Source organism: Coffea arabica, chromosome 8e (genome assembly GCF_036785885.1).
Source record: "Coffea arabica cultivar ET-39 chromosome 8e, Coffea Arabica ET-39 HiFi, whole genome shotgun sequence".
Classification (NCBI taxonomy): Eukaryota; Viridiplantae; Streptophyta; class Magnoliopsida; order Gentianales; family Rubiaceae; genus Coffea; species Coffea arabica.
The window spans coordinates 1,389,239-1,404,020 of record NC_092324.1 but is presented as its reverse complement, the minus strand read 5'-3'; the positions used below and the strand labels follow the sequence as shown (position 1 = coordinate 1,404,020).

At 36.0% G+C, this 14,782-nt stretch overlaps 2 protein-coding genes across 7 annotated transcripts; one reads left to right on the top strand and one right to left on the bottom strand.

Moving 5' to 3' along the window:
* The first annotated feature begins 3,199 nt into the window (after positions 1-3,199).
* Positions 3,200-6,003, top strand: LOC113703415 (premnaspirodiene oxygenase-like). Its single transcript, XM_072061823.1, has 2 exons — positions 3,200-4,111; positions 5,899-6,003. The coding sequence occupies exons 1-2, from the start codon at positions 3,200-3,202 to the stop codon at positions 6,001-6,003; spliced, it is 1,017 nt and encodes a 338-aa protein (XP_071917924.1).
* A 381-nt stretch (positions 6,004-6,384) lies between these two features.
* Positions 6,385-12,615, bottom strand: LOC113703414 (protein WVD2-like 5). Of its 6 annotated transcripts, none has more exons than XM_072061688.1 (10): positions 12,421-12,615; positions 12,043-12,103; positions 11,397-11,664; positions 11,034-11,294; positions 10,870-10,931; positions 10,569-10,637; positions 10,277-10,373; positions 10,119-10,190; positions 9,920-10,030; positions 6,385-7,315 (listed from the first exon to the last, which is right to left on the bottom strand). In XM_072061688.1, exons 3-10 carry the CDS (start codon positions 11,661-11,663, stop codon positions 6,881-6,883), a joined length of 1,374 nt encoding a protein of 457 aa, XP_071917789.1. In that variant the 5' UTR covers position 11,664; positions 12,043-12,103; positions 12,421-12,615; the 3' UTR covers positions 6,385-6,880. The 6 variants fall into 6 exon arrangements, with proteins under 6 accessions (XP_071917789.1, XP_027080567.1, XP_027080569.1 ...); XM_027224766.2 differs by having other exon boundaries at positions 11,397-11,669; positions 12,421-12,614; XM_027224768.2 differs by having other exon boundaries at positions 10,870-10,928; positions 11,397-11,669; positions 12,421-12,613.
* Positions 12,616-14,782: the final 2,167 nt, after the last annotated feature.

Here is a 14,782-nt window from a genome sequence, read left to right as displayed (position 1 = left end):
AGGCATTGTTGATTGATGGGAACTGGACTGAAGGTGACCTTTATTAGGTGCATGTACCACCGTTGTTCATAATCAAAGTTTTTGAGTGCATGCATCTGCGTGGGATGAAGCAATTGACATGTCAAGAAAGTGTTAAAAAAGTGCAAAAAATGCATTCGGAACTGAGATCCCAGTTGCAATTTTTTAGATTAAATTGACTCGACTGCGTTGAAGTCTACCAAAAAAGATTAGAAAGGACAGGAGAGAAGGAAGGGGAAAAAAAAAAAAATACTAGAAGAAGGTTTCGAATTAAGACATCATTATAGGCATTATTAACAATCTGATATTTTTCTTCGCAATTTATTATCAGCAAAAAAAAAAAAAAAAGGGAACAAAGAATTGAATAGTTTCGTGACGAAATATTTTTCTTTATATTTCTTGCTATTATTTTCCAAAGTCACTAGATGAAGTCGGAAATTTATCTGTTTGGATTGCTATTTTTAAGAGTTCTGGTAGAAAAATATGCTGTAGTTATTTAATATATATGAAGTAAAAAAGTGATTGAAAAATATGTTTACGAAAAACGTAAAAATTCTTCATGGAGAACACAATCCAAACTAGGATTCAATAATAATGTCTTCATAGAAAAAAAAAATTATGAGTGGTTGCAGTGTATAATAGCTTAAAACAATTCAAAAAAGTGAGAACAAATCCCTTTGGATTAGCCTCAATTCAAGAAATTTGACCTGGAGATTGAGATTCCCCAACACGTTGGATTTGATGCGACCCTTTATCCCTGCCATTGATTTAGTATTATAAAAGCGTTAATTATACTTTGCGCCTCTGAGATGTCATCGATTTGTGGTGTGCGCTCTAAGTTATCAATTATTGCACTTAAGTGCCTTATAAATCATAAATACCAGTTCATAGCATATTGTTCCAATCGATTGCCACAACAAAAATTGTTTTGGAAGCTTTTTTTTTTCTTTTAATTATTATTAATGAGAAGACTTCAAATCCCATTAACAAATATATTCAGATTAGGGGTTCTAAAATCTATCAATTCAGGAAACATTATTAATTAATACATTCAGCTATTGTTGTTCAAACATCATTTGGTCCAAACTGGGCTGCAACAACCATTATGCATTCTTGCAAGTAAATAGAGTGGTGAATGTACTTTAGACGATGTCGTTCAATATCTACCATATTGAGTTGATAGAATAACAACTTTGTTTATCCTTATTGAATTAATGTTTCATATATGGTCATTGTATACATCTATTAGTCCTTGTTACAAAGACAACTAATTTTAAATAAAATTTTTTGTACACGTGGCATGCATTCAAATCCGATAGTGTATCAAAAGATTAATGTGTATCTATTTTACCTGCAAATTAACAGAGAGTTGAGTCTCCACCAACAAAAGATCACATAGTTTTAGGATGTGTTCTATAAAACAAAATTCTAAAAACAGAAAATCAAAAAATCTGAATTCATTAATTTACTAAATTGTTAAATACTAACATGATATATTTAGCTTATCATCTAACTTTTGGAGCAGGTTTTGCCTAAAAAAATTCAGTGCCACTTAATTAATGCATATGTTCTATATTTGGTTATCAAACGCGTCTGAACATATTAATATCTGAATTTATTAAGTTTAAGTGGTGTTGAATTGGCTTATCAAATAGGGTTGTTAGTTGATTACTTTTCGAGCATCATCCCAGCATACGGAGTCGTTGCATCGTTATCTTTGATGGGGAAATTTTTTTTTTTTTTTTTTTTTTAAAAAGCAAAGGATTTAAAGCCTTAATTTGGCAGACCCTCAAGAAAGTAGCTCACACACCTAGCTACCAATAGATTTAATTGGATCTGATTTATCATAATGAATGAAGCCAACTAAAGGGGACAATTATAAAACTCAAAAAGCCCATTTTTGGTTTTCCTTTATCTATTATACCTACCACTACGTCACTTGAAAGTGGTAACTAAACAATCTGATCACAATTTGTTTGCACAAATTTGAAGATGAATTTGAATACGTAATCCTGTTTAAGACTTATTAATGTGTTTAACTTAAACGGCCACATTAATTAGTAAGGTAACCTTTCCACTGAAGCCAAGCCGCAAAAATTAAAAATCTGTGTTTTGGTCTTTAAAACGGGGGCTTGGTATCGCCCACTAGCAACTCTATTGATCCCTCCTTCCCAACCTATTAGAAATAGGGAAGAAAATGGTTAATGTTAGGTAAATAGTTGGGTGTAAATCGAGTCTTGTGAGTCAAGAATCGAGAAGTTCAAGCTCAACTCACAAAATAAAGTCGAGCTTTCAGATTTTTCGGGTTCAGACTTTCGGCTTATCACGTAGCAAGACGGACTCATATTCGGTACTCTTTACAAAGATAAAAGAGTTTTGGACCTAATCAGAGTTTGATCCAAATTCACAATTCATTCATAATTATATATAAGAAAATGTTATTTGCACTTTCATTACTTGTTTTATCATATAGTTTAACAAATGAAAACTATACAATAAACATGATAATAGAAGTGTGATTAACAAAGAGGAGAGTGCAAATAACATTTACTACCATATATTATATAATACACATAAAATTGTTATCATTATATATATTGTAAATTATGTAAAGTTGTTATACATGCAATTATCAAATAACGTGCATCATTATTGTAAATTTTAAAAAAAAACACATACTTATACACATATTTGGTCGGGCTGAGCTTTAATCGAATTGAACCTCTTTAAATCCAAACTCGGCTTACAATTGTACCGGTACACCGAAGCTCAGCCTAGTCCAATGATGTACAAGAGCAAGGTTATACCCTAAATAGAGCCCCATTTGACAATTGAGTTTTTTGAGTGTTTGTCTAAAATTTTACTGTACTTTATAGTAGAAATTGTAGAAAAAATTTTTGAAGTGTATAAATTTTTGGATATTTTGAAATATATAATTAAAAAACTTTGAGAAATTTTTTGAGGTTATTATAATTAAAATTGTTAAAAAACTTGTAGCAGACAAACTTGGCTAAAAACGGCCCGGTGATAGGTCCCTAATTATTTAGGCCGAGTTCGAGAGCTGGCCCGGCTCCATTATTGACAATCCTCCCAAATGCTATGCTAGTAATAGTATAAAATAGGAAGCCATGCATGCTCGGGATTCTGCAAACGATTGTCGATAGGAGATCAACAGGTGCCAATGGACCTTTCTTCAAACTCCATTCCTCTCTCTCTCTTCCTAGCCTTCGTTTTAGCTTTGTTGATGCAATGGAAGCGGCCCAATGCAGCAGCCCAGAAGCAGAAGCTGCCACCATCTCCATGGAAGCTTCCTTTCATTGGAAACTTGCATCATTTGGTGGGTTCACTACCACATCATGCCCTCAGAAAATTAGCTCAGAAACATGGACCTTTAATGCACCTACAGCTCGGTGAGCTGTCCGCTATTGTGGTATCATCACCTCGTATGGCGGAAGAGGTTATGAAAACTCACGACCTTGCCTTTGCAGACAGGGCTGTATCCCAAGCAACCAGGATCGTAGTGTATGGCGCTTCAGACATTGCTTTTGCCCCATATGGTGATTACTGGAGACAGATGCACAAAATTTGCACCCAGGAACTCCTCAGTGCCAGAACTGTCCAATCTTTCAGCCCCATTCGCCAGGCCGAGGCTTCGCGGCTCGTTTCATCTATTCAGGCTCTGGCTGGTGGTAAAGAACCAATCAATATAGCAGAAAAGTTGTACATGTATTCCAGTTCCATGATTCGCAGATCAGCATTTGGCAAAGTAAGCAGAGATGACCAGAATGCTTTCGTGCTGATAATCAAGGACGGAGTCGCTGCAAAAGGCATGGAGATTGCTGATCTATTCCCATCCTATAAGTTTCTTCATTTCTTTAGTGTGGTGAAGATTAAACTGGAAAAGTGGATGCAAAAGCAGGACAAAGTTTTGAGCAACATACTTCGTCAGCATATTCGCGACTTTGCAACTAAAAAATCGTCCACTGGTGGTGAATTTGGCCAAGAAGATCTGATTGACGTCCTGCTACGAGTAAGAGAAAGTGGTGGCCTTCAATGTCAAATGACAGACGATAACATCAAAGCTGTCATAGTGGTACGTACTCTTTTTTCCCCCCTTCTTTTTCAAAATTAACAAGGAGAGTCTATTCTTTTTGCGAGCAGTTATTCCAACAACCTCTGTCATGTCTAACTCGTTGGATTTGAGGTCATTTGGAAGCTTCCAGTCAAAGTGGTAAAGCAGAAGAGCTAAAGGAAGCTCAATATTGACGAGACCCAATACTTAGGGTCTATTCCAATTGCCCAGGCATTAACCATTACTCTTGTTTTGGTGGGGATTACATATCCATCAATTTCACATTGCTCCCTGCATTCTCTGGGAACTAGCAAAGGGACAGGAGGGTGTAACCTTAGAGTTTCTTTAATCAGTTACACCCTCCTGTCCCTTTGCTAGTTCCCAGAGAATGCAGGGAGCAATGTGAAATTGATGGATATGTAATCCCCACCAAAACAAGAGTAATGGTTAATGCCTGGGCAATTGGAATAGACCCTGAGTATTGGGTCTCGTCAATATTGAGCTTCCTTTAGCTCTTCTGCTTTACCACTTTGACTGGAAGCTTCCAAATGACCTCAAATCCAACGAGTTAGACATGACAGAGGTTGTTGGAATAACTGCTCGCAAAAAGAATAGACTCTGCTTGCTGGCCACCTCATATAGTCCATCCCCCTGAGATGTTTGACTCCAAAATCTTAAAGACTGTTGCAGATTTGGGAGGGCCGGCTGATCAAGTGAAATTTGGCTTGATGTTATAAACTAGTACTATTACTTCTTTTAGCACCGTAAGTTTTTAAATATTAAATCCCATGGGCAATTCCACTTGGGGTGCTGTCGAGCCGAGCTCGAGCTCCAGTTTAATTAAATGTAATTAATTCAAATCAAGCTCAATCGAGATTATTCGAGTTCAATAAAGCCTAATCAAGCTCAAGTAATAAAAATTAATATTTTATATATAATTTTACATAAAGGATATTATTGACATTTCACAATAATAAAAATTAAAATATATATTATAAAAAGCTCGATAGAGCTCGTCGAGCTCTCGAGTATCATATTTCCAAGATCAAGCTCGAGCTCGAGCTGCTGACCAAGTAGCTCGCGAGCTCGAGCCGATCTACTTGGTTCAGCTCCAGCCCTATAATAGATTCCACTAATACTTGCTCCTATACTAAATAAGGGATGCATTCTACTCTTTCTTTTTTTTTTGAATAGAGTATTATTTAGAATAATTACTGTAGCACTTTGTGTGATGTGATGTATGTGACGTACTCATTCCGTTCTATTGAAAGTGTCTTACTTTTTATTTTTGTGATGGATGTCCCAAAATATTTGTCCGATTGAGAAAGTCAAAGCATCTTTTAGTTTCCCTTTTCAATATAGTTTCTTTCTCTAATCATACGTATGATACCATTTAAATTCAAAAATTTGAATTTGTGGGAGTAAAATTGAAAAGAGAAATACAAACATCACAATCAAGTCACTATTCTTAAAAAAAAATTAGATTCTCGAGATAGGACCAAATAATTGGGACGGAGGGAGTAAAAAGATAGTTGAGAATATAAAAAAGTAGATTAGAAAATGTTACAAGCGCAATATTATTTGAAAAAAATTTAGCTATCCAAACACTCTTATGAACGAACGCATCAGAATTCAAAAAGGGTTGTATTCTATACTTACTCCTATACTCCTATATTTTTAGAGCTTTTGAACGCATCAAAATTCAGAAGGGCATGTATTCTAAATAATGTTCCTCAAGAAAGTCACAGCAGCCAAATGGAAGTGTTGGTATACTTGCAATGAATAGAAACAATTAGTTGATGGCTCAGTGGGCGCTTAAGGAGTTCAGTGGATGGAATAGCCTGATGGATAATGCTGTGGCTCTCAAACTTGCCATGATCAAAGCAAAGGGAACAACAGTGGAGGAGGATTGAAGCAGAAATCCCACAGAAACGACTGATGAAGATGATAGAAACCAGCAAGACTAGGGATATGAGACTGTTTTCCCACCTAAAGGATATCAACGATCTAAGCTCAATGTTTGTGAGATGCTCATTTGTTGTAGCTAGGAGTGATGATACTAGTGTTAGAACAACTAACTTTTGTGATGATGCATTAAGCATGCCTTTTGATGAGGAGTGGTTACTTCCTCGGCGCTTTATGGCACTTGTATAGCTCTCGTGGAGCCTTTGCTCACTGCGTGTATAATTCATGCACAACTCTAATAAAATCATCTATCGTCTCCGGAAAAAAAAAAAAAGAAAGAAAGAAAGTCACAGCAGCCAATACAAGCTTCAGAGGTGACCAAACTAAAATGCAAATAGAAATAAAAGTCTTCATTGATAAGCAATACTCAATTGCTAATTAAAAGTCTTAGCAGCCAATACAACATTCAGAGTTAACCAAACTTAAAAGCAAAGTAGCCAATACATATATCCTGAACTAATAGTAGGTGAATCCCCTCAAAGCCAAAAATTTCCCAGTTCGTAAGTAGGACTAGGGCACATTGAAACATAATAAATAAGGGCATCAAATTGACCAACAGTGACCTTAAAATGCTGCAATCAATCTGCTTGTCTTAAGGATCACATTCCAGCAATCTTCAGATGTATATTACACAATCAAACCTTGCCATTATAAACATTGAGGCAACAACCATCACTACAATATCAACCGTTTCTTCATCATCAAATGAATCAAGTATTACTCGCATCTCTTGCACAATTTTCAGGCAGATGATGGGACAAAGGGTAGCCTAATAAATATACATTGGATTTGCATGCTGCTATATTTAATGCTCCGCTGATATGGCTAGTTCACCAAGGCTACCTCAGCTTGAACTTCACCAAAATGCTCAACATCAGTACCAGGCTGAGTCTGGTTTGGCTCAAGCAATGGTGTTTCCTCCTGCTTTTGCACGTCACCTGCAGCTCCACTTTTTGATGAATTGTCTGCCTGAGAAGAACTTCCACTCATTTCCTTTGATATACTAGTTTTTCTGGAAGACGCTTTTCTTGTTTCACCAGACAAGCTAGTTTTCTGGGAAGGCAGTTTAGGGAGGGACTTCCTCAGAGGTTTCTTGAGATTGACAATCGAAGGTCCCTTGACAGAGTCATTTTGCGACAACTTCTCATCCAAGCTTAACCTGCTCGTGTGTGTTCCTTCATCACTCTCTTCTTCAGAAACTCTACTCGGGGAGCTTTTCTTCCGACCAAGCTTAGGAGATTTAGCTCTTGTTGTTGGTATCTGCATGGTTGAGTATAACAACAATGAAAGGCATAATAGATGGCTGACCATTTCATTTTAGTTTAAAGCATGATAAACATACTTTTCAAAGCATTAATGATACAGTAACCAACAATGTAATCAAATTTTGTCCCTTCGGGGACATTCGATAAAAAAACAATGTAATCAAATTTTGACAAACTGAATCTGTATTCTCTTTCTTTTAAAACAAAATTTCCATTTATGTGCTTTTTTCCTCAATTAGTTTACAAGTGTCAAAGGACTCTTAATTACCAATGGCCAAACAACCTAAGCCACAAATTGACATTCCCACCTCTAGTGCTCAACAACTTGCTCCATGTAATACCAACCCCAAAATTAAAAAACACACCAAGTCTCTCCTTTGTTGAGTGTTTAACGCAGCCTTTGAAACGCATTAAGAATCAACCATTACAATGTGTTCTCCCTCCATCTATTTGATATCCCTCTCATGATATCAAGGTTTGGCCAACATGGTTTTAGAGAAGGGAACATTTACCAAACACACTTATAGAAGTCTCCCAGACTTGAGAAGGCCCATCAATGTTTGGCCAGAAATTACAGACTTCCATAGATAGTATACAGGTTAGTTGCCCAGAGAGGGGTGGAAGCTTTGGGCTAAGGCAGTTTCTCATTAGGTCCACGTTATTTAAAAAACTCTTACACATATCCAGTGACAGGCAGTAGAAAGCTTACTATACCCAAAGTAAAGCTCAAAATTGAAGCTTCCTAAATCAACATCATTTCCATTAAAAACCAGCACAAAACCAATTATCATCCATGTAATTGTTGCTTTGTCATTTTTCAGCAAGTTAATACAAGGTATACTTAATAAGTACATAATTCAGATAACGAAGAGTAGATTTTATCCAAAAATTCAGCAGAGCAGCAGATTGAGATTTACTTCCAAAATAAAGAAAATACATTAAATAAATGCAGTATCTTCAATAGTTCTCTTTTCAAATTTTAGAAGGCTTACCCTGCTGATTAATCATTAGCCCACTTGTACAAATACCAGTTGTGACATTACCAAAAATATGTAAATTCAAATAAATACCACTAACTCAAAGCAGCGTAGAAAATTTGTTATACTCTTTTTATGTTTTTAGCATGAAAAATGTTAACATGATATAGGTACAGTACAGAATAAGATAATATAATATAGCACAATAAATATTTAACTAAACCTTATTCTCATTCTTTTCCATCTTGAAAAGTTAAACAGACAACCATTTCTCAAACCTCAGCATGGCTTGAGCACATGTTCTGTTTATCTACAGTTTGCATATATCTATTGCATACCTTTCACCTAATGTGTGTCTAGGAATGCTTGTGACACCATGATCCACCACACTTGAGGCAAGTATGACACAGATTCATGCAAATGGGGCTCCAAGAACCCACTATGCTTGCAAGTATACAATGTCTTCAATTAGATTTTGCACAAAACCAGTTTCTTAAGTCGTTTTTATTCTTTATCGTACGCTGCTCCTCTGGAATTGCGTTTAATTCACATTTGAAGGTACGTTTTACCAAAAGCAGATAGGTAGACCAATTCCAGTTAGGGACAACAAGGCAAAACCGTGCTCAGTAGGGGCTAAAGATAGGTAAATCACTGAGATTGAAACAGTCTGATTGTGAACCCAGCTTTGCAAAAAATATATGTAGCTTTCGCAAATGTATTTCTTGCCTCTGTATTTCAGTTGGTTGACTTTATTGAAGAACTGGCTTCTAGAAAGTAAAACCAAAACCAAAACCAAACAAACTGCTTGCAGACTTGCATTTTTTTTTATTTCATTTGATTTTGCCCATTATTTTTTAAATGGCAATGGACCCATTTTAGTGCCAAAGACACAAGGCCAAGCAATCAATTCTAATTACGTGATAACTATATTAAAATTGGGCTAAGTTCACTGGTTTGCAATACTTACTAGACTCTTTCCTTAAAATTGGGCTAAATTCACTGGTTTGCAATACTTACTAGACTCTTTCTTTAGGCATTCATTGCTTTCCTATTCATCAACTAGACATGCTAATATACTAGGCATCAGCATAACTGAACCACTGTGCCACTGCAAATTTCAACTGGGTGAACCTTAGTGGACTTTGAGGAAGAAATCTACCAAACCAGATTTCCGCAAGCATACAGTCAGAAACACTTAAAACTATCTCCAAATTCATCATCTGATAGAAGGAAAAAGGATTTACTCTTAATACTATTCTTTGAGACCTTAACCACGAAACATCTTACCCACTTAAGATGTATGTTTTATTTTCTAAATGCCAAACTAATTTAAGGTTGCAAAACCAAGTCCGAAGGGTTCATACAGTTCAATGAAGCAACAACCACCAACAAAAGATTGCTTGATTTTAGCTAAATGAATGTAACTATCCCAAATGGCATTCAACACCAGCAGCAATTCTCTACATCCCAGTACTGTAACATTACTTTTACATATTTCAATTTCTGTAACAGGATTACAAGCTCAGGGATTTGAAGCATCAATTTATGTACAATCTTCCTCCATAAATGAGGTCCAACACAAAACTCAAACATTAAATTTATGCTTTTAAAAGCAAAATTACCTTCTTTAGTTCTGCCTTGGGAGGTGGAGGCTCCTGATAGAAGCTTGGCATTGGTGTTGCTTTGAACATCAAACTCTTCCTCAACATTTTAATCTCAGCTTCCAGCGTTTCCTGCCCAAGGGAAACAAGAACGAACAAGAATTAGGTCATTACACTGCTTACCATTTGAAGGATTGCAAGACAAACCTAAAGATTTCACCTTTGATTTTGCTTGCAAATTAGTCTTCTCCACTTCCTTTGCCTGGATCTTTTCCTCTAGTTTTGAGTAAAACTGTAATAAAAGGTTTTTCTCTATCAACACTAGAATATCATTCTGTAAAAGTTGTAGTTTCAGTGCAGCTTATTCGAAAAGCTAACCTCTTTTCGTTTCTCAGCCCTTTCATTACATCTGAAACTGAAGCCATAGTTTGGAAGAGTACCCACTTTGCGAGGCTTTGCATCTTCAGCAGGACTTCTGTATAGGGGTTAAGGACAAAACGTCCATAATACTACTTATGCAAGCAACTTGTTTCTCAATCACATACAGGAAATCAAAGGTTTGAACCTTAACAACTAACTGTAAGGAAAGAGATGAAAAGGAAAAGGCCGATAAGTAGGGAGGAAAAAAAGACAAACACATCTCACACACACACACACACGGGTAGGATACACAGATTCTGCCACTCCTTCAGTTTTACTTGATTGGCTCTTTTTCAGTACCCTCGGCTTAGTCTTCTCCCTGCAGTGAGAAATAAATTTTGCTAATTGCTGGAAAATAACAAGTGAACAACACATAACACTTTAAAAATTACTTTTAAGATTGAAAAGAAATTAAAGTCAGAAGATTCATAGGAAGGAGCCCTCTCATGATCTTCCTATGAGCTCTGGCATGTGAGACAGAGTTGCACCGTAGACATCATTAAGCTTGAAGGAGCATGTGAAATTAATGGTCAATTCAAGAAAACATATACCTGTTGCAGTCAGATTGTGCAGCAGATGTAGATGATATCAATTCTGGCTGCTGGATTTGCTGCTAAACACAGAAGAACATCAGTACAATGCTCACTACCAGAGAAAAGGAACACCATGAATAATCAACATGACATAATAGAATAGTGTCAGTATCAGCATCTACCTTGGACTGGCTAACATTGGTTGAAGCAGATGCTGCTAGCCTCTCATTGAATGATTTACTCTTTGATTTTGCAAATGACAGTTTAGAGTTTGATTCTGAAGCCAGGGTGCCATTTGAAACACCAGAAGCAGTCAGCACATCTTTTCCATCCTTGCTCTTTTTAACCCCTGTTTCAGAAATAGTTCGAGTATTCAAGGGTTTCCCGCTCTTACTCTTAGCTAAAGCCTTATGTGGTTTTGAATTCAACAGCTCTTTCCCTCCCTGCTCCCAAAGAAGAGGGGATCATTGTAAACATAAAGAATGTTAGCTAACTATGCCAGATAAGACATGGATCAAGTAACTTAAGAAAGAATGAGCACCTACCTCGGAATTGTCAGCAGCATTGCTATTTGCAGGTGTTGGTGATCCCTCCTTGACCACTAGACCACAGGAGTCAATATGTTCACCATCATTCAACTTCAGGCTATCTTCAAAATCTGCATTTAATCCTCCTATCTCGGGACTGCAATTGGGGACACCATTAGCTTCATGGATAGCCACCTGTAGCTCACTGCTAAGAAGCTCTTCGCGAACTCCATTTTCAAATCCAACCCCATTCTCGGTGACTTGAATAAGATTGTCAGCATCCATCCTACTCTGCAGGTCACAGAACAGCCACTATTAAAAATCACCAACAAAAATACCAACAGATGGCACAAACCAGAGTGAATAATCCCTATAAAACTTTCAAAAGAATAAAAGATCCAAACTCTTGACCCACAAACCAAAAAGAAAAAAAAAACGAACAAAAATGATATTTCTTTACTTTAGACTGCGAAAATATGTTCTGCCACATAGCCCTCTCTACGATAATTAGCTAAGCTAACAGAGTAAACACAATCACTAGAGAAGTTAACTAACATAACTGTCGCTGCTTCAAGCTTTTAAAACAAATGGTTAATGTTTTGACAGCCAAAAAATATCTAATTGGAAATCGCACCAAAGTATAGTTTTTTTTTTTTTTTTTTACCTTTTGGCTTTCTCCCAAGTTGCTCCCTCAAAATCTATGAGCAACAGCCATTGAAGTAAAACTGAACAATACCAAAAACAGCAACAAATTGAATATCAACCCAACGTAACAAAAATTAATCAAAAACCACATATTCAACAAAAGAAAAACAGGAAATAGAAAAGGCAATAAAAAGGCAGGCTTTACGCTAGATCTTCAAAACCACCCAAAGATCCAATCTTTTCCCAATGAAAGATTCAAGTCAAACCCAAACCCACATCCACATTTCCCCTTCCCCTACCAAAATGCCCCAAATTTTCAGATACAACAAATATATTACATGAGCAACAAAACCCACAAAACCCATTTGCACAGAACTGTAGTAGTTTTTAAGCTTACCAGCGGACGCAGAGATGATCACAAGTCCATATCTTTCTTGATGCGGATTTCAAAAGATCTGAGAGATTGTAGAGAGAGAGAGAGAGAGAGAGAGAGAGAGAGAGAGAGGGGCAATGCAGAGAGAGTAGTGTGTCTGCGAGAGTGAGAGAAAAAATGGAAATCAAGAAAATGAATTTTAGTTTAGTTTATGGTGGTTTTGAAATTGAAAATGAAATGATGTTTTCTTTCTTTCTTTTTTTTTCAACTTCCTATTTTCTTTCTTTTATCTTCTGATTTGTTTTTAGTTTTTTTTTTTTTTTTGGTTATTTTGGTGCTGGAAATTGGAAACTGTTCAAAGCCAGGTCAGGGGCCTGTGATTTGCACGAGGGAGAGAGTGTGGGGAAACACACAAATAATTCAGGTAAAACGTATATCTTCTACGATGCTGCCACGTTATGTAAATGAACACGTGGCATGATCAGAAGTGTTGTGGGGTTGAAAAGTGGATTTAACTCCCGGCCCGTAAATTATGGTCTAATTTTGATTGTTTTTGAAATTTAACAGTTGGGGTTATGGATCGATCGTTTGTTTGTTTCTTTGTTTTGTTTTGTTTGTCTGTTGATTCATTAGTGTAATTGGGTGACAGACAGACTGGATTCGTTCCAAAATCAGGTCTCCTTCTTTTGCCTTTCTTTTGGGATAAAGTATCATTTCCATCCTCCCATTTTTCTTGACTCCATTGTTCTCTATTTTCTTTTCTTTTCTTTTCTTTTCTATTTTGGTTATGGAAAAATGCGTATGCATTTGTTTCACAATAATGTTTTGTGGAACATGTTCTTGACAAGATTTAAACACGTTTTCAATCGTCTTTTTCGTGTCCAGAATGTACATTTATCCACAAAGTTATTACGATAAATATTTTGTAAAACGATCTAATTATCAACCATCCAAAGGTTAAAAAAAATGCAATTGAGAATAGGAAGGGTGTGGGGAGAATTGGAAAAGTTAAACAAAAAAAAAAGTCAAAGTATTATTCTAGCCAAAGTCCTTAAGGATCATGGCTAAGTGTATTCATCTTTTACTTTTTAGAATATTCAATTTATGAGCTATATCAATAATAATGTCTTTCCAAAATCATTTTGATTTAATCAAATAACTTGAAGTTGTGCCTTCACGAGGACATGCATCATGTTCTACATATTTATGTATATGTGTTTGTGTATATATATAAAAAGGGTTCGATTATTTAAGAAAATGTCTAAATTTAATACATGTAATGAATGTGAGAATGTATAATTTTTTATTCAGTTACGTGTAATTTAGACGTAGAGTGTACCAATCACGCGTTGAAAAAATTCATATATAAAATATACCATATATTAAAGTGGCAAGTAATTGATTTTATTACCTTTGCTACATAAGAAAACGACTTGAAATTATTTTAACCACAAAGTTTGAAATTCATAGCCCATTTTTCTATTTCTATATGGTTCTGTGGAGGGCCAACGGCACTTTCACACAGGAACTAATCAGGGGTAGAATCTAGAGACCCCCTGAATGATAATCAGTTTAAGCAAGATTAGTCTTAACTTAAAACGAAAGGAAGAGCTAGCTGGCTAGCTCTGTGTGTGGTTAGGTAGAGATTAGATGAGTAATGACTTCATTGTTTATAGTTAAACTGCTCGTAAAGTTTAATGATTAACTAATGATCCTTTCGTAGGTATCTCATGCACAAGTGCATAATGTAGAGAATATAGTAGTAGAAGTAGTAGTAAATTGTTCTAGTGAACAATTAATGCTGGCTGAAAGAAGGAATCTCATGGAGGCAGGCAGCTGGATCATTTTTACGTTTGATGGATGATTTGCAGATTTTTTACTACGTCCTGCATGGGTTGAAAATCCCATAAACTATCAAAAAAGATTCCGAAAAAGAAAAAAGAGCAGTAATTTCTTTTTTCTAATTAGCCGTGATAATATGGTAGTAGCTCTTGAAATTGAATTGAAGTCCCCCCACTGTTTATCTTAAAGAATAAAATCTAATCATGTTAAATTTCAGCCACAAATGGCAACATTAACAAGACTGATGATGCACGTTGTAAATCAGTCACTGATGTGGGCAAATTATCGGTCTAATCATAGAAATACAAGAACCCCAACTTTTTCCAGTGAAGTTTTCCCTCAAATTGCGGATAGTAAAGCGAAGTTTCACCTCAAGTAAATCTTCTGCCTCCTTGATTTGGCTTCTGTTTCTTGATAAGAAGAGCTTTTAAAGTTTTTCTCGCCTCTACCTAAGAAGAAGAAGAAGAAGAAGAGTGCGGAGAAGCATATGAGGTTAACCAAAAAAAAAAAAAAAAGAAGAAAAAGCATAAGGCAGTCAAACAGT

Bases quoted from the DNA above. Each gene is read 5' to 3' on its own strand.
- LOC113703415 (XM_072061823.1), top strand. From the start codon at position 3,200: ATGGACCTTTCTTCAAACTCCATTCCTCTCTCTCTCTTCCTAGCCTTC. The intron at 4,112-5,898 runs GTACGTACTCTT...TTGATGGCTCAG, and splicing joins ACATCAAAGCTGTCATAGTG to TGGGCGCTTAAGGAGTTCAG.
- LOC113703414 (XM_072061688.1), bottom strand. From the start codon at position 11,663: ATGGATGCTGACAATCTTATTCAAGTCACCGAGAATGGGGTTGGATTT. The intron at 10,932-11,033 runs GTAGATGCTGAT...TTCTGTGTTTAG, and splicing joins CCAATGTTAGCCAGTCCAAG to CAGCAAATCCAGCAGCCAGA. The intron at 10,191-10,276 runs GTTAGCTTTTCG...CTTTTATTACAG, and splicing joins GGGCTGAGAAACGAAAAGAG to TTTTACTCAAAACTAGAGGA.